The 17,975-nt window shown below is 51.9% G+C and overlaps 1 protein-coding gene across 3 annotated transcripts; it reads right to left on the bottom strand.

Annotated features, from left to right (window-relative positions):
* Positions 1–2,192: 2,192 nt before the first annotated feature.
* Positions 2,193–15,060, bottom strand: TMEM161A (transmembrane protein 161A). 3 transcript variants are annotated; one of them, XM_061149747.1, is made up of 13 exons: positions 14,955–15,029; positions 11,708–11,787; positions 11,167–11,270; positions 10,519–10,599; positions 10,028–10,125; positions 9,767–9,923; positions 8,240–8,391; positions 4,122–4,182; positions 3,880–4,023; positions 3,658–3,771; positions 3,341–3,515; positions 3,122–3,218; positions 2,193–2,774 (listed from the first exon to the last, which is right to left on the bottom strand). In XM_061149747.1, the coding sequence occupies exons 2-13, from the start codon at positions 11,708–11,710 to the stop codon at positions 2,521–2,523; spliced, it is 1,440 nt and encodes a 479-aa protein (XP_061005730.1). In that variant the 5' UTR covers positions 11,711–11,787; positions 14,955–15,029; the 3' UTR covers positions 2,193–2,520. The 3 variants fall into 3 exon arrangements, with proteins under 3 accessions (XP_061005730.1, XP_061005733.1, XP_061005732.1); XM_061149750.1 differs by having other exon boundaries at positions 11,167–11,299; positions 14,955–15,016; XM_061149749.1 differs by lacking the exon at positions 11,708–11,787 and having other exon boundaries at positions 14,955–15,060.
* Positions 15,061–17,975: the final 2,915 nt, after the last annotated feature.

Genomic DNA, 17,975 nt, shown 5'->3' with positions numbered 1-17,975 from the left:
AGCCTAAGTTTCTAGGAATGAAATTGCTGGATAAATATCAGGGATATATTAATAGTATAGTTCATGCTGGTGGCAAGCCTGGCGTTCATGGTTCCCACCCTATTTTTAGCTATAAGCCACCTGGACCCAGCCTAGGGTTCTCTGCTGGAACACAATCAGGAGCCAATGACTGTGGACAGCTGAAGCGTATGTGATGCAGCCCCTCAACACCAGCATGGGACCACTCAGGCTGTGCCCCACGTTTTCCCCCTGAGGTCCCCAGCAGGACCCAGCCCAGACTGCCCAGAGTCGCTGGCTCATTGGCGCCCCCTGCTGGCTTCTTTCCTCCCTGTCTGACATCCCTACCCTCCTAGAGGCTTCCTGAGGTCACCTCTCGGGTGAGGTCCCTGAGTCTTAGAGACAGGGTCATCTTTGGGGGGAAATCTATCCAAAGATGAATAGAAACATCAGCTATTCCTGCAAAGAGATTGTATCCATGTACACCACATGCCTCACGCCTGAGTTTCCTACGGCCACCCTAACAGTGTACCATGGGCTGAGTGGCTTAAAATAACAGAACTTTATTTTGCCAAAGTTGGAAGCCAGAGGTCCAAAATCAAAGTGTTGGCAGGTTTGGTTCTGAGGGCCAGGAGGGAAGGATGTGTTCTAGATCTGTTATTGAGCTCTGACTGACCGACTTCTTCCTGTGTCTTCCCCCTTGTCTTTCCTCTGTGCTAGTGTAAGCAGAGAAGTTAGGGGGTTCCAGGAGAAAGAGAACCAGGAATGGCTCTCGACCTAAGAGAAGCCGTTTTGGCCTAAGCCACTTTGTGATCTCAGCCAGGCTGCAATGCTTATCCTTGAACAGGTCTCAGTAATTAATGATCTTAAGGGAACAAAGGAAGGCAGGAACAGAGAAAAGGCAGTCAAACAATAGTGTAGTAATAAAGCAGAGTCCCAGTTCCCTCTTTAAAAATTTTTTAAATTGATGTTGATTTATAGTATCATATTGTGTAAGTTTCAGGTGTGTAGCACAGAATATGTATATTCTTTTTCAGATTCTTTCCCCTATAATAATATATCTTCAAGTTCTGTAGGAACTAAGGCCCCCAAGCAGGTGGAGGGTGGAATGATGTTGATTCTTCTGACTCCAATCAACTAAAGCTTGGACTCTGTGGACCTTTGCCCCAGTCCTATGCTGAATTCTCCTCTGCTCAAGCCCCTTCATGAATATACGTGTACCCTGAGCTTAAAACTTCCCCAGTTTTGCTTTCAGGGAGACACTGCTTTGGGAAAGATCCCCAGTGTTTCCCTTACTTGCTGAAAGTCACCATAACTCCTTCCATTCATCTTCAGCTTGGTTGTGTCAGTTGGCTCAACACCTACCAAGAGGTGAACCTAGTTTTCAGGTAATACAAGTTCAGGTCCAAATTTTCTCTTATAAAAAATTTTTTTTTCCTCTTGTAAGGATACTAGTCCTACTGGATCAGGGCCCACCCTATCAACCTCATTTAAAAAAAATATATTTGTTATTTGTTTTTTGCTGCACTACATCTTCACTGTTGTGCCCAGGCTTTCTCAACTGTGGCGAGCAGGGGCTACTCTTCCTTGGGGCAGCCACTTTTCTGGCAGAGCACGGGCTCTAAGTGCCTAGGCTCAGTAGTTGCAGCACGTGGGTTTAGCTGCTCCACATGCGGGAGCCTCTCGGACCAGGAATCAAACCTGTGTCTCCTGCATTGGCAGGTTGATTCTTCATCACTGGGCCACCAGTGAATCTCCAACCTCATTTCAGCTTAATCACTTTTAATCCCTATCTCCAAATGCAATCACATCCTGAAGTCCTGGGGGTTTGGACCTCAACATAGGAATTGGGGCGGGACACAATTCAGATCATAAACACCAGCCTTTTTGATCTTCCATAAACTGACAAGTTAAAAGATAGCATCTCATGATTTAACACTACCTGCTTTTTTGTCTCTCCCTGGAGTCCATCTGAGATCGTTCCTTGTAAGAAGAAAGCAATTCTTTTCATGTAGTTTCCCCAGTTTACGTGTTCCCATGTCAGCTTTCTACCAGGGCTTCTCTTCCTTCCAGGCCTTTGCTAAGCTCTTCCTCCATCATTCCCCTCACTCAGCAATGTAGGCCCTCTGCAGACTCTCCAGGCCCCCACCCACCCTGCCACAACATGCAGAAAGCTGCCTCCCAAACCACTTGAATCCTGTTTGTTAAAAGCGGCTGGCTCCTTTATTTGTTCAGAAGAGTGCCCCCTGGACACTGCACACGCCCACTGCAGTCAAACTGGGCAGGGGCATTCTGGGAACAGTGGCCGGCCGTGGGACCCTCTGCTGCTGGGTCTGGGGAGGCGGTTTCGAGGCAGAAGCTCAGCGTCCAAGGCAGGGCCCACGGCTCAGGCACTGTGGTGAAGGGGGAGCCGCGCAGCAGGAACTCCCGGGAGCGCCTTGCACCTGGGGACCCTGAGGGGGTGAGCCGGGCCCCGCTGGCCCAGGACCAAACCCTGGGGCCACAGGAGTGTCTGCAAGAGGGCTATGAGCCCGCCAGATGCTGGTGGAAGTACAGACCAAAGAGGCTGGAGAGCAGTTGGCAGGCGGCGATCCACCAGATGAGAAAGGCGAGGACTCCGCGGAGGAAGAGGGGCGTGAGCAGGCTGCCCAGGGCCCCGGCGATCAGGGCTGCAGTCTGCTGGGCCTCATCCTCCTCGGGGCCGACCAGGCCATCGTGGGCTGAAGACGGGGTGGGGGACAGGGTGGGGACCGGGCCCAGGCCCCAGGAGTAGCCGCCTTTAAGAAGAGGGTAGAGGGAGGGGCGGGTGGAGGTACAGGCGGTGTTGGCCCCGGCTGACAGTCACCCGCCCCGCCCCAGGCTCTACCCGCACCCCATCTTTGGGCCCCACTCGGGGCTTCACCTCGCGCTCTCCAGCCTTCGCCAGCCAGGCTCTCCAGCCTCCGCCCCCTCGTCATCGCCAGGCCTCGCTGTCACCTCGATCCATTCCGGGCCACGCCCTCCCCTCACACACCCCATTACAACCCCAGCCCCTAGCCCCGCCCTGCTCCAACTCCAGACCCCGCCCCCGCCCCGCCCTCGCCCTGCCCCACCCCGCCCCGCTCCCGCGCAGCCTGGTTCTCACCCAGGGTCTTCAGCAGCAGCGTGCAGTTGAGCGTGAGGATGAGCGGAGTCAAGTACTGCAGGCTCACGACAGTCACGTAGCAATACACCCGCACCACCTGGTGGGCAGGTATCAGTGGCTGCAGCCGGGGACCTTCGCGCTCGCTCCGGGTAACCTCAGCCCAAGGGGCCGGGAGCCCACACCCCGAGCCCCAGGTTCCCTCCCCGCCAGCGTTGGTACCCGCCGCTGGATCTCGCGGGCCTCGATGCGGCCGGCCTCCCGCCGCAGCTGCTCCACGCGGGCCTTGGCTAGGCACAGGTAGGCCTGCAGGTGGGGCCGGGTCACCGCCAGCCGCAGCAGGCACAGTACCACCAGCACCCAGAGGCGCAGCGAGTCGAAGGCGGAGTCAGACAGCCTGTGCCGAGAGGGGCGACGGGGTCAGTGAAGCCGTCCTGGGTTCCAGGACCCTCCCGCAGGGCCCAGGGCTCCCTCCTTAGCCTCAGAGGGGGGCCCAGCGGCCCGGCCTCCCGGCCTCCCAGCCCCACTGCCGTACTCACAGCGAGAAGGACGTGCGCCCCAAGGGAGCCTGGTGCAAGAAGTCCCGTGCCATGGGCTTGGTCCAGAGCCAGAGCACGAACAGCGGGGACAGGAAACTGGTGTGCAGGAGGAGCCTGGGGGCAAAGGCACGGCGCTGGGAGGGTGGGCACCCAGCACCCCCCTTGCACCCCCCTCCAGGCTCCCTACCCCGCACCCCTCACCCAGCCGGTCCCCCACGTAACTGCAGCATGGGCCGGTCTTCAGACATGGTCAGGGCATCATGGTGGGTCTGGGCCAGTCGCAGGCCTGGGAAGGTGAGGAAGGCACCCAGCAGAGAGCCCGCCACCGCCAGCCCCACGCGGATGGCCAGCTTGACCACAGGAAGACTGGGGGAAAGAGAGGGGTCAGGGGGCTCCTGTGGGGGCGCCGCACCCTGCGTGCAGGTCCAGCCTGCCGCGGCTCTCCCGCCCTTCCCAGCACTCACGCCCAGTCCCAGCCTTGCATCTTCAGAAGGGGCTCCAAGTTCTGGGACATGCTGTCCAGGCCTGGGGAAGACAAAAAGAGAACGGTGTCCAACAGACCCCCGGGCCCAGAGCCCACTCTGCCTCGCCTCCCAGATGTCCATCTGCTCCCCAGGTGAGGACACAGGAGTGACAGCCAGGCCCTGCGACAAGCATGAGGACAAGCTTGTTCTCCAGTCTGGTGCAGCTCAGAATGTGCCAGGCAGACACTCTTGATTCGACCAGGGGACACGGGGGCAGAGGGCACTGGGCCTGAGCTTCCTGGATGCTGGCGGGTCATGAGGGGCTCCACAGGAGAAAATCAGCGTCCCGGAAAGAATTCTCAGTTCAGGCCCCCACATTTTCCACAGAGTAAAAGCGAATAAATATGAGCTCACAACCAAAATCACCAGACACATAAGGAAACAAAGCATCATCAAAGTGAATCAGCAGAAGAAAAAAAAAAGATAAGCTTAAATTCCAAAGACTTTAGAAACTGGTATAAATTCTGTGTGAAGTGACTGAGGAATGTAAAAGCTGGAGATAAGGAACAGGTGGCATGAGACTACCTCAGAGGACCAAGTGGATTTGCCAAGGAACTGATTAAGCTCTTCCAAAAGGAAAATGTAATTACTGAAATGATAGATTGTTAGCATACTAGAAACAGCCCAAGGAATAACTGGTGAATTGGATCTGAAGAAATCACTCAGATTCCAACTCAGAAAGACAAGAAGGTGTGAAATAGTACGGGAGATTAAGAGACAAGGAGGACACAATAGAAAGTTCAATACAAGTGAAGTCAGAGCCCCAGAGCGAGAGGAGAGAGAGGATGAAGGAGAAGAGATATTGGAAGAGAATGACTGAAGAGTCTGCAGAATGCATGATACATACAAAGTATATAAAACCAGATAAATACAAAGACATCCATACCTAGACACTCTGTGGTGAAACTGTGGAATACCAAAAACAAAGAACTCACAGAGCAGTCAGAAGTTATGACAGATCACCTAAAAGGAAAGACAATTAATTTGGCAATCACTCTCAATGGCAACAACAGAAAAGAACAAATAGAACGTGAATATGTAAGATGGTAGAAACAAGGCCAAAAAGGTCAGAAATCACAATAAATGTAAGTGGATTAAACTTGAAGTTAAATGATACAGCCTGTCAGACTTGATTGTGTTTTAAAGTAGACATATCTCAACATGAGGTCAGTGGAAGGCTGAAAGTAAAGTACTAGTCAAAAGAAAGGTAGTACTGTATATTTGAAAGTTGCTAAGTGAGTAGATCTTGAAATTCTCATCACAAGAAAAAAAATGTGTATGTGGGGTGATGGTGTTCATTAGATTTATTGTGGTGATCATTTTGCAATATAAATAAATATTGAACCATGTTATACACCTGAAACTAATATGTCAATTCTATCTCAATTTAGAAAGAAAGGATGGAAGAAAGAAGCTGAAAAGACTATATTGACACATACAAACTAGGCTAAGATGGAAGTAAGTCAGAAGGGGTCAATACATCATGAAAAAAAAAAAAAAATGGCTGATTTGCCAGGAAGATGTAGCATTTTTAAACCTGTAAACACCTTGTCAACTAGCTTCAAAATATATAAAGAAAATACTGACAGAACTACTAAGAGAAATTAAGACTTCCACCATCCCAGAAGTCTGGGGCTTCCCAGGTGGTGCTAGTGGTAAAGAACCCACCTGCCACTGCAGAAGACACAAGAGAGGAGGATTCGATCCCTGGGTTGGAAAGATCCCCTGGAGGAGGGCATGGCAACCCACTCCAGTGTTCTTGCCCGGAGAATCCCATAGACAGAGGAGCCTGGAGAGCTATATAGTCCATAGGGTCACAGAGAGTCGGACATGACTGAAGTGACTTAGCACACACAGTACCATCCCAGAGGGAGATTAACCCTTAGTAAAGATGGAAATCTGAATTTATTGGATGCAGAGAGGAAGAAAATATATGTTAATCAAGAATACATGGAGCACTCTACAAGGTCAATTAATCTACAACAAAGGAGGCAATATACAACGGGAAAGGACAGCCTCTTCAATAAACGATGCTGGGAAAACTGGACAGCTACATGCAAAAAAAACAAACTGGGTTACTTTCTCACATCATATATAAAAATAAACTCAAAATGGATTAAAGACTTAAATGTAAGACACGAGACCAAAAAAATCCTAGAAGAAAACATAGGTGGTACACGTTTTGACATTGGTCTCAGCAATATTTTTTGAACATGTATCTCAGGCAAGGCAAACAAAAGCAAAAATAAGCAAATGGGACTATATTAAACTAAAAAGATTTTGCACCATGAAAGAAACTATCAACAAAACAAAAAGGCAGCCTACTGAATGGGAGCAGTAGATTCATGAGTATTTGCGTTATTTGGCTTTGTAATTTATATATATGTTCTCATATATATATATATATATACACTCATCATATAATTTTAAAATTGAAAGGTAGGAAGTATTGGTGATAACAAAGCTCAAGGAGTCAGCAGGGTCATGTGGGCCATGGTGAGGATTTTTTATCTTTATCCAAAGACCATTAGAGTTTGGTGTTGGGCAGAAGAGTGATCCAAATTATGTTTTTAAAAGATCATTCAAGAAGAAGAAAAAAAATCAAAACAAAAATGAGAAACTGAAAAAAATTTACAACTCCTATCATACATAAAGGCTGATTTCCTTAATATATAAAGAGCTCGTACAAATCAATAAAATGGTCAACAACCCAGTAAAAAACTGGGCAAAAGAACAAATCTTTCCCAGAAGGGAACTAGAAACGGCTCTTCAATACATGGAAAGGTGCTCATCCTCACTTACATTTTCACCCATCAGATCACCTGAGACAAAAAAGTCTGAGGAAATACATTGGGGAGGATGTGGGGATATGTACGTTCATACATCTCTTTCTGATGGGCAATTTTCCAACAACATTATTAAAATTACAAATGCACTTTCTTGCACAGGGTCACAGGCACAAAGTTGTTCTTGTGCAACACTGCTGTATAATCGCATGGCTTTGTGCAACAGCATTTAACAGGAGAAAGAAAGACTTAAATGTCCATAAACTGAGGCCTAGTTAAATAATCACAGGCAATTCATAAAGTTACAAAATGCTGTATCAAATTACTGTTACTGTGTTACTGTAACATTCTATTACTGTCTGTAGCATCTAGGGACAATGTTCAATACTTATTTTTTTTTTATTTAAAGTACAGCTAATTAACAATGTTGTGCTAATTTTAGGTATACAGCAAAGTGATTCAGATATATATACAGATAATATATACAAAAATCTATTCTTCTTCAGATTCTCTTCCCTTATAGGCTATTACAAGATACTGTATATAGTTCCTTGTGCTACACAGCAAGTCCTTGTTGCTTTTCTGCTTTATATTCAATAGTGTGTACATGTTAATCCCAAATTCCTGACCTATCTCCCCGCCCCCATCCCTTTTGGTCACTATAAGTTTGTTTTCTATGCCTGTAAGTTGTTTTTTTTTGTAAATAATTTCATTTATATTATTTTTTAAGATTCCACATGTAAGTAGTATCATATGCTTTCAGTTTTTCTCTGACTTACTGCACTTAATATGACGATAATATTGTTTTTAAGAGAAAAACACAAGGTGTAGAACCATATACAGTTTTATGTGAATGTGGCAATGTGGTACCCTAGGTTTCTCTGGGAAGAAGAACTAGTGTGAAAGGATGGTTTTATTCTATATCCTCTTGTACTTTATGACTATTACTCTATATATCTATTTCCTCTCCCAAGTTGAATTAGAGTAGGTAAATAGTAAATCACCGTGGCTGCTGGGCAGAGGACAGCCTGACGGGAGCAGGAGTGCCCATGCAAAGTCACAGGCACAGGCCCCCATCAGTGGGAGGAGGTGTCCTCTCTGCTCAGAGCCTAAGGGGGCACGCAGGGTGGCAAGCACCCACAGAGACTGCTCCAGCCCCAGGGCTCCCTTCTTCACCTACTGTGAGCAGGTGCAAAAGGCACTTAGCCCACCCTCACCCGCTCACACAAGGCAGCGATGGACGCGGCGCTCTAAGGCCCGGTCTGCACGTACCTGGCTCCAGGCCCAGCTCCAGCGTCTCCTCCCGCACCGCCTGCACCAGCATGGCCAGGAGCAGGAAGAGGAAGGCAAAGGCGAGGCAGACGGAGCGCTCACCTCCCTCCTCCGCACTGAAGTACAGCCGGGTCACGGTCAGGAACACCTTGCTGGGGGCTCAGCTAAGGAGGCTCCGGTGCCTGGAGTGAACCCCCCAGCTCCAGACTGCAAGCATGGAAGCTCAGGTCAGAGCCCCGGAGAGCAGGGGCGTGATAAAGGAGACAGACACCGGGGGGCCCAGGACACAGGGCTCGCCGCTGCTCAGGCCCAGCTTCCCGGAGAGCAAGTGAGCCCGGGCCAGGCCTCCAGCTTGGCCTCGTCACACTGCTGTGGGCGGTTAGAAACGGCCACCACGGGCTTCCCCGGTGGTCCAGTGGTTACGAATCCACCCGCCAGTGCAGGAGGCACGGAATCTGGTCCAGGAAGATCCCACGTGCAATGCTGCACAACTGCTGAGCCCACAAGTAGAGCCTGAGAGCCACAGGACTGGCGCCCGCGTGCCCAGAGGCCGCGCTCCACCACGGGAGGAGCCCTGCAGTGAGAAGCCCGGGCATCACAGCCAAGTGCTTCCCTGGGAGCGCGGGGGTTACACTCTGCCTACCAGTGCTGAGGACAGGGCTTCGATCTTGGCCTGGGAAGATCCCACAAGGCCTAAGACAATTTAGCCTGGGTACCGCAACTGCTGAAGCCCTCGCGCCCTAGAGCCTGTGATCCACAGCAAGAGAACCTGCCGCTCACTCATCTGGAGAGAAAAGCCCGCCTGCAACAACAAAGACCCAGCGAAGCCAAAAGTAAATCCTACCAACCAAGGGATAAAAACAGTTTTAAAAAGAAAAAAAGCACTGGCCACCAACTCTCTTCCGGTCAAGTCTCCCTTACCCACACCGCCTCCCGGCTACGTTCACAGGTCCTGTTTCCTGCTCCTCTGAGAGGCTGCCAGAGATACAGCTTCTCTCTCTAACCTCTCCTGAGAGAGACCCTCCAGAGCTTTCCAGAACCAGTGGTGTGGGTTTCAAGATGGGCTGCCTTTCTTTGCAACCCTATTCCACAAGGCACTGCCTCCAACTTGGGTCCTCAAAGTCACAGTTTCGCCTCTGTTCTCTATGCAGCTCAGTAAAGACAATTACAGAGGGGTGTCTCTTTGCCAGCCCCTGCATCTATGCTGGCCTATTGAGTTGCTTTGACCCAGGGAATGGACAGGGATGGGGTGAACCGACTTCAGGCCAAGCCTTAGGGGGCCTGCAGCACCCCCTTTTCCTTCCTGGCCACTCTGGGTGAGGAAGCCTGCTCTAACCTGGAGCAGAGATGAAGCAACCCAGCTGAAACCCGGCCAGGAAAACAAAATAGCGATTGCTTTACCCCACCGAGTTCTGGACAGGTTTACCACACAGCAGTCGGTAACTGATGTGCCAATTTAGTGGGGAGAAGGAGCCTCAGATCCAGCTTCCAGGGGGCCTCCACCTCCCCCACCCGGAGGAAGGATACATAGAGAAAGCGACGGTGAGCAGACACCAGAATACCGCGATGTTGGTCTCCTTGGCTGGGCCCAGCACGTAGTAGTAGGCCTCCGTGAAGAGGTACACGCCCCCGGAGTACACGGCGAAGTCCACAAACCACTGGTACTCCAGGAAGAAGCGCAGGACTGCGGAGAGCACGCCACTCAGCCCCCAACTTGTCCTGCCCAGGATAGGATGCTCCCCACCACTTCCACCAGGGTGTGCGGGGGGTTGGGGACCCAGCTGTTACCAAGCGCATCGACAGCTGTGAGCGGACAGGTCTCCAGCTGGAACGGGGTGTCTCGGGGCACAGATAATGGCTTCTCCTCACCTCCGCCATTGGCCCACCTGGGAACAGGGGAGATGAGCAGAAATGGCATCAGCAGCCTCCGTCTTCCCCTGCCCAGGCAGCCGTGGCGGCCTCCTCCTCCCCAGCTTGCTGCTCTGTCACCCTCAGAGCAGAGGAGGAGCTGGTCTAGAGGGTACCTTCACCCCAGCCTGGGTGTCCTCTGAATGCCAGGGGGTGGCCACCACCCACCCACAGGGCTGGCCCCGAGCAAACTTCCAATGAGCGTGGGGTGCCAACGGGAGGCACACAGCCTGGGGTGTTCCCAGTTCTCCTGGGGTGTCTCCAACCAGCCTGTGCCCACAGCAGTGCCTGGAGGTGTGCAGGGCAGGCGCTGTGCCCTCAGGGTCTCCCCTGGAAGGGGGCCACTGACCCCAGGCTGGGGGTTCACTCACCGCTCCTTCCTGCCTCTGGGCTTCTGCTTCCCCGCCAGGGCCCGCAGCTCGTCCTCCGAAGGGTGCTTGTATCTGAAGAGACTGAAGGCAAACAGAGGCCGTCAGGAAAGCCTGGGCATGGGGGGCCAACGTGGTGAACCTCAAAAGCTGAGACTGCAGAGCGAAGACTGGCCCTGATGAGCCTGGGACAGGATGGGCAGGGGTCATCGAAGGTCAGAGGAAGGCGGGGGAGGTGGGTTGAGGGTCGACAGGGGAGTGCAGCAGGGGTCCTAGACACCCTAGAATCTTCTGGCTAACTCTCCTGGCGGAACTGGCATGTGAATTGTCCTGGAAAGAGAGTTTCACAATTGCCACTGGGTTTTCAAAAAGGGTCCAAGACCCAAACCCTGACAAAGAATTTTAGGAAATAAGATCTATAGGGAGAAAGGGGAGCAGCTGCTCCTTTGAGTGTGGAGATGGTCTCAGCGATGTGTACAATCTGTCAAAACGGATCCAACTGTGTGCTTCAAACATCTGCGATTATTGGGTCAATTATCTCAATAAAGTTCTTTAAAAAACCCTCGCCTCATAGGGCGTGAGGCGGGGCTGGGGAAACAAGGGGCGTGGCCTTTGGGGCCCCGCCCACCGCCGGGAAGGGGCGTGGCTTACCTGCCGTTGCAGAGCAGCCAGCGCGCGAAGGAGCAGTGCGGGGCCAGCCTGTGCATGAGGGTGGCGGTGAGCAATGTCACCACCAGCTGCACTCCAAGGACCGCCTGCGGGGAGGAGACGGGGAAGGCAGTGCCTGCCAGAGGGTCACAAGCTCACCTTCGAAAACCCGGCTATTTATAGAGAGACGCTGAAGCCAGGTGGGGGAGGGCGGCCCTCCTGGCTCCGGCTGCTTCCTGGGGAAGGGTCCGAGGGTGGGCTCAGACCCAACCCTGGGAGCCCCAGCAAGGCGCGGGCCCCGCCCCATCCCCTGGCAGGGGTGTGCGGTGGCGGAGAGCACGTGCTGGAGCAGAGATTTCCTCCTGTGCTAAGGATTTAAGGTAGCAATCTCCCTGAGCCTCAGTTTCCTCATCTGGAAACGGGGTGCTTCCCATTTTGTCTCCTATACTCTCACGACCACCTCCGGGACCTACAGCGAGCCGGACACACCCAGTGAAAGCGACTCCTCTCCCAGGGTATCCGCCCCCCCCCCCCCCCAACGCACCATGTCTCAGGTGAACTTGCAGCTCCTCTGTTCACCCAGCTGACTCTGTCCCCCACGTCTTTCTCCATCCGAAATTATCCCTGAAAATTGAAATCGTCCTTTCTCCCTCTCCCTTCCTTTGTAACTAACCAAGCGGAAAAGAGGCCTGGTCTATTTCTGGCCACTACCTGTTTCGGGATTAACACTTACACATTTGAGTGGGATGAATTTTTTTAATTAGGAATTTTCTCACCAAGTGCTACTGACATTTTAAGCATATTTCCATATATGTTTATGGAACATAAGCAAGCATAACAAATTTCCATATACTTATTTTAAAATGTTTTAGAAAAAAATTGTTTATGGTAATCAGTCTGAAGATGGGTTTTCCTGCGTGAATGTAGTAAATAACCATTTGCTATCAGTGCTAAGTCGCTTCAGTCGTGTTTGAATTTTTGTGACCCCCGTGGACTGTAACCCACCAGGCTCCTCTGTCCGTGGGATTTCCCAGCCAAGAATACTGGAGTGGATTGCCATTTCCTTCGCCAGGGGACCTTCCCAACCCAGGGATGGAACTCACATCTCTTAGGTCTCCAGCACTGGCAGGTGGGTTCTTTTACAGTAGCGCCACCTGGGAAGCCGACTTGCTATCAGTAATTATGTAAAATAAAGTGCTCAGGAAGGCTGTCAGCTACCATTATGGTATTAACAACTAAATGAAATAAAGATTATGTTAATGTTAAAACTGATTATTAAAATGATCCTTTAATCAGGCAAAAATAAGCTAACTTCAATAGGAAAAGCTCTAATGTGATGGCTATCCGGTTTAGCCCTGTAATTAAGAATGACTGTTGAGAAATTCATCTTTAAAATAAAAGGACTAATAGGGTATTTTCTCTATGTTGTCACTTGTAAACTGAGACCAGGAACATTTTTTCAGTAAGGAGGTGGGGCATCATCTTTCAGGTCTCACTGCTCACCCTTACCCCTACCCAAGTGCAGACTGGTTAGCAGGCGTTAATGACCAAGAGCACAGTTGGCCGGCTCGGAGCCCAGTGGGCGGGCTCTCTAAACACCCCGCTCTTCCCCATGGACCACGCCCCCCAACTCCTCCCTAGGAAATCCAGCACCTCCCAGCAGCTGCTCTCCAGTCTCCCTAGCTCTCCAGACACCGCTCCCTTGTGACCCATCCCCTGGCAGGGTTTTACCACTGACACAGCCCAGCATGACTCCAGCCCACCGGCACCTCCAGCCAAGATCTCTCTGCTGAGCTAGCTGATCAAGCCTCCTCCAGGCCCTTCCCTGGAGACCCCAGCACCCACCCATCCCTCCCATGGCCACGGCTCCTCCAGGCGGCCCAGGACCTTCCTAGTCTAACAAATGAACGTCCAGCTCCACTCCTCAGCCCGCAAGGCCCGGCAGACCCCGCTCAGGACCAACCCGCCTCACTGCCCAGCTCTCTCCCCCAATGCCCTCTGCGCCCAACCAGTCGGGTCTCAGGGACACTCCCAGACCCCAGGCCTCTCCATCGCTAACCCCATTACCCTGGACACCTCTCAGGGAGGAGACCCATGGTTCAAACTGTGATCCCAGCACCTAGGAGAGGAAGGACGGGCGAGAGGAAGGAGAGGAAGAGAAGAAGAGAGAGAGGGAGGAAGGATGGAAGGAAGGATGTACAAGGAAAAGAGATGGAAGGCATGCATCCCCCCACCTAAGGCTCCCAAGGTCTGTCCAAGGATGTTTCTCATGGCCCTCCCCCCACAGCTCTGGCCTTAGGGTCCACGTTCTGCAGATCTCCAAAGATCTCTGGAGCCTCCCATCACCCCATGTCCCTCCTCTGCTCAAACCCGTTCCCTAGATCAATGATCCCAGAATCCTGCTGCTGCTGCTGCTGCTAAGTCGCTTCAGTCGTGTCCGACTCTGTGCGACCCCATAGACGGCAGCCCACCAGGCTGTCCCATTCCTGGGATTCTCCAGGCAGGAACACTGGAGTGAGTTGCCATTTCCTTCTCCAATGCATGAAAACGAAAAGTGAAAGTGAAGTCGCTCAGTCATGTCCGACTCTTAGCGACCCCATGGACTGCAGCCCACCAGGCTCCTCTGTCCATGGGATTTTCCAGGCAAGAGTACTGGAGTGGGGTGCCATTGCCTTCTCCGAGAATCCTGCTAAGTAACATCAAATCAATGCGGCGGGCTTCCCCGCTGGCTCAGAGGTAAAGAATCCACCTGTCAATGAGGGAAACACAAGTTCGATTCCTGGGCTGGGAAGATCCCCTGGCGAAGGAAATAGCAACCCACTCCAGTATTCTTGCCTGGGAAATCCCATGGACAGAGGAGCCTTGCAGGCTACAGTCCATGGGGTCGCAAAAGAGTCGGACACGACTTAGCAACTCAACAACATCAATGGGACTTTCCTGCATCCCATTTCAGACAGCCCTTCCCCTCACCTCCTACAACGTCCCAAACCCTGGAATGACCTCCTCTTTCACCAACCCCTTTCCTTTCCAACCCACCTCCAACACCCCGCGTCAGGGATGCCCCTACTGCAGGCAAGGTCAGGCCCCTTTCCCAGCCCCTCGAGTCTGCCGCTGCCTCTGCCCAGTCCTAGCGACTGGGGTGGGGGGGTGGGGCCTCCGCCCCCACCCAACACCAGCCTTGCCCACAGAGGCCAGGATAAGCTTGAAGGATAAACTGAATGGGTTGGACCCAGAACCACGTGAGACCTGAGGGTTCCAACTGTTCTCTCTCCAATTCTGGGACCCTCGCCTGCCCAGAGCCCACCTTGAGCCCTTGACCCCCTCCTCTCAGGGTTCTCCCTGGTCCTTCAGCACACCCCATACCCCGAGGGAGCCCAGATGGACCCTGTCGGTGCGGTCCCCAGGCTCCCGCAGGACACCGTGCCCAGAGTGGGCCCCAGTCGGACCCCAGATCTCCCTCGCGGGGCTCCGAAGGTGTTCAGATCCCCAGCACCCTCCAAGGGACGGCCCCTCAGCAGGACCCCAGGCCCCTAGAAGGCACCCCAGGGACTTGTCAGAAGCCCAGAACGCTCAAGGCCTTCCAGTCCCCTTGCACAGCCTCGACCCCCTCATAGATCGCGGAGCGAGACCTAACCCCAGAGAGGGAAACACAGCCCTCAGCGCGACCCCGAGTCCCTCAGAGCCCTCAGTCCCCACAGAGGGAGCCGTGTGTCCTCGGTGTTTCCCTGGACTCCCCCACGGCGGAACCCGTAGCCTCTCAGGGGCCCCCATGCTAAGAGTTGCGGGCTTACCATGTTGCGGACTGGAGGGCGGCGCGGAGACCCATGGGTCTGGAGCTCAGAGCTCACCGCGGAACTCGACCGATCAGATTCCGATTTTGGCCTGACAAGCAGCCCATCCAACCAATCGTCAGGATAGGAGTCGGGGCGAATCGCGAGGACCAGGAGTCACTCGCGTTGCATGGCGGAAGTTGTAGTTTAAAGATGCTTGACGCGTTCCGATCGGGGGCTCTGGAACCCCAGGGAGAGCACTGTTTCTGAGAACCAGTCTCCCACCTGCACCTATTTCGCAGGTTTAAAGCGAATATACTTATTCATCAAATCACTGTCTCCCGCTAGAGAGTTCGGAGCGTGGAATTCCCATGATCAAGAACATTCGGTGACCCCCACTGACTGCTCAGACTGAATTCAGAGCCTTCTGCCTGACTTCAATCTGCTGCCAACACTATTGTACTCAAAATAGAACAGCTAGCCACCAGCCTTGCTTTCTTGTATCTTCCTTTATTTCATCTGGCAAAAGCCTTATTCATCTCTAGTTGCAAGTGGCAGCGGGGGGTGGGCTCCAGCAATAAAGGAAAAAAACTGGCTCATGTGAAAACTCCAAAAGCATTGTCAGCTTCAGGCATGGCTAGATCAAGAACTAAATGTCAGCCTCAGGAATCTAATGTTTTCCGCTGTTTCAAGGCTTAGAGGAAAGAGCTTCAAGCCCAAGTTTTGCAGCTGTATTTCTATGGATAAGTATGTCTGTCTGAACGAGGACATATTCTGTGGATGGGACTGTCTGAGGGTCTTTGTGGGGCCTGTGTATAGTTGATTATATATGTATATGCTGCTGCTAAGTCACTTCAGTCGTGTCCGACTCTGTGCGACCCCATAGACGGCAGCCCACCAGGCTCCGCCGTCCCCGGGAGTCCCCAGGCAGGAACACTGGAGTGGGTTGCCATTTCCTTCTGCAATGCATGAAAGTGAAAAGTGAAAGTGAAGTCGCTCTGTCATGTCCGACTCTTAACAACCCCATGGACTGCAGCCTACCAGGCTTCTCCGTCCATGGGATTTTCCAGGCAAGAGTACTGGAGTGGGGTGCCATTGCCTTCTCTGATATATGTATATATACTATATATGTATATTTGTATATAACCATACAAACATGTATAGTTCATTGCCTTGTCTCTGTGAGTGTTTTTGTCTTTGTATATGAGCATATGTGGATGTCTCTTTGCAGGAGATTCACTCTGTGACTTTGATCCTCTGGACCCAGTGTGTTGGCTTGAGAAAGGGTGGGTGACAGAGGCAGTGAGGATCACTAGGATTTCACAGGACCTACATGGGGGTCATGAGACACCCCTCAGGGCTACAGCATCCAGGTGGGATCCAGGGAAGCTGGTTTGGGGAGGGTGTCAGAAAAGGTGGACCAAGAGAAAAGGGGGACTTATGCAGCAGGTCCTTTGCTCACCAGGCTGGAGGGCTGACTCAACTGCTTTCTACAGCAGATCAGGGTGCTGAGACAATTATCTCCATTAAACTGATAAATATACTGAGACTCTGAAAGGCCCCGATCTCTAATCCACACCCTGACTTCCCCCCGGGGCCATAGGGTTTATGCGTCTAGGCATCACAGCGCCCTCATGTGGTGAACTGCAGGCAGCTCACACATCCTGGCCCCTGGAGTTCCGATCTTCCCTCTGCAGCCTCTCCCGGTTGCAGAAAAGGCAGCTACATCTTCCAGGTGCTTATTCCCAAATTCTGAAGTTGGCCTTAAACTCTTTCTCTTGCTCCATACCTGACCTGTTAGTCCCTCCTAATGACTTCACCTTCCAACTGTAACCATTGTCCCACCCAGCCTCCCTCCCTCCCTTCACAGCCTCTACCCAGTCCAGCATCATCTCCCACCTCCAATCGCCTCCTCCCTGGTCTCCTGTAGCTTCCCTTCCCCTTTCCCCACCCACTCCCACAGTCTGTTTTCCCCAAGCATCTTAAAGGCACCTGTTAACATTCAACCCGACCATATTCCTTCTCTGCTCACAACCATCCATTGCTCCCACCTCACGCAGAACAAATGCCAAAGTCTGCTCTTGGCCCATGTACTCCACCCTTCACTGTTCGCTCAACATGTCAGTTCTTTAAAAAAAATAAGAATAATAATTCTATTTATATACTTGGCTGTGCCGTGTCTTCATTGCCATGCAGGCTCGTCTCTCGTTTCGGCAGGCGGGGGCTCCTCTCTAGTTGCAGTGCGCAGCCTCCTCATTGTGACGGCTCCTCTTGTTGCAGAGCAGTCTCTGGGATGTGCGGGCTTCAGTAGCCGCAGCTCCTGGGCTCTACAGGACAGGCTCCATAGTTGCTCCACAGCATGTGGGATCTTCCCGGATCAGGGAACGAACCCTTGTCTACTGCACAGGCAGGCAGATTCTTTATCACTGAGCCACCAGGGAAGCCCCAGTTCCATATATATATATATATATATATATATATATATATACTTATTTGGCTGTGTCTAGTCTTAGTTGCAGCATGTGGACTATTCAGTTGCAGCCTGCAGGGTCTAGTTCCCTGCCCAGAGATCAGACCCAGGCCCCCTGCACTGGGAGTGTGGAGTCTTAGCCACTGGACCACCAGGGAAATGCCAACATTTCAGTTATGCAGCAGGAAGTGTTCCTCATTTCCTATCCTACACTGCATGTATTGTGTTGTTTGTTCTACACTGGACGTTCCTCTATTCTACGTTCTCTACTCTGCATTGGATGTTCACGTTGCCCATTTTCCACTGGACGTTCTTCATTGTCCATTCTACACTGAGTGATTCCATGTTCTCTGTCCTACACCGGCTATTCCATTTTCCCTAATCCTCACATAGTCCCTGTGTCTAACGTCCCACAATTTCTGACCACACTGAGGTCCACGCTCTCATTCCACACTATTTTACTGTCTCTATTTATAGTGCTCTCAAAAATGCATCTTTCATATCTCTGACTTTCATCATTGTGTTTTTATCCAAGTCAGACTTCCCATGGTGCTTCCAACCAGTGACCAAGC

This window comes from Dama dama, chromosome 9 (assembly GCF_033118175.1).
Source record: "Dama dama isolate Ldn47 chromosome 9, ASM3311817v1, whole genome shotgun sequence".
NCBI classification, from domain to species: Eukaryota; Metazoa; Chordata; class Mammalia; order Artiodactyla; family Cervidae; genus Dama; species Dama dama.
The sequence above is the reverse complement of the archived record's forward strand: the minus strand, read 5'-3'. Positions and strand labels throughout refer to the sequence as shown.

What these genes read in the sequence shown, in the direction of transcription:
- TMEM161A (XM_061149749.1), bottom strand. An exon ending in CCCAGAGGCAGGAAGGAGCG is followed by an intron (nt 10,126 to 10,518) that starts GTGAGTGAACCC and finishes CCCTGTTCCCAG; the next exon opens with GTGGGCCAATGGCGGAGGTG. An exon ending in GAAGACCGGCCCATGCTGCA is followed by an intron (nt 3,772 to 3,879) that starts GTTACGTGGGGG and finishes CTTTGCCCCCAG; the next exon opens with GCTCCTCCTGCACACCAGTT.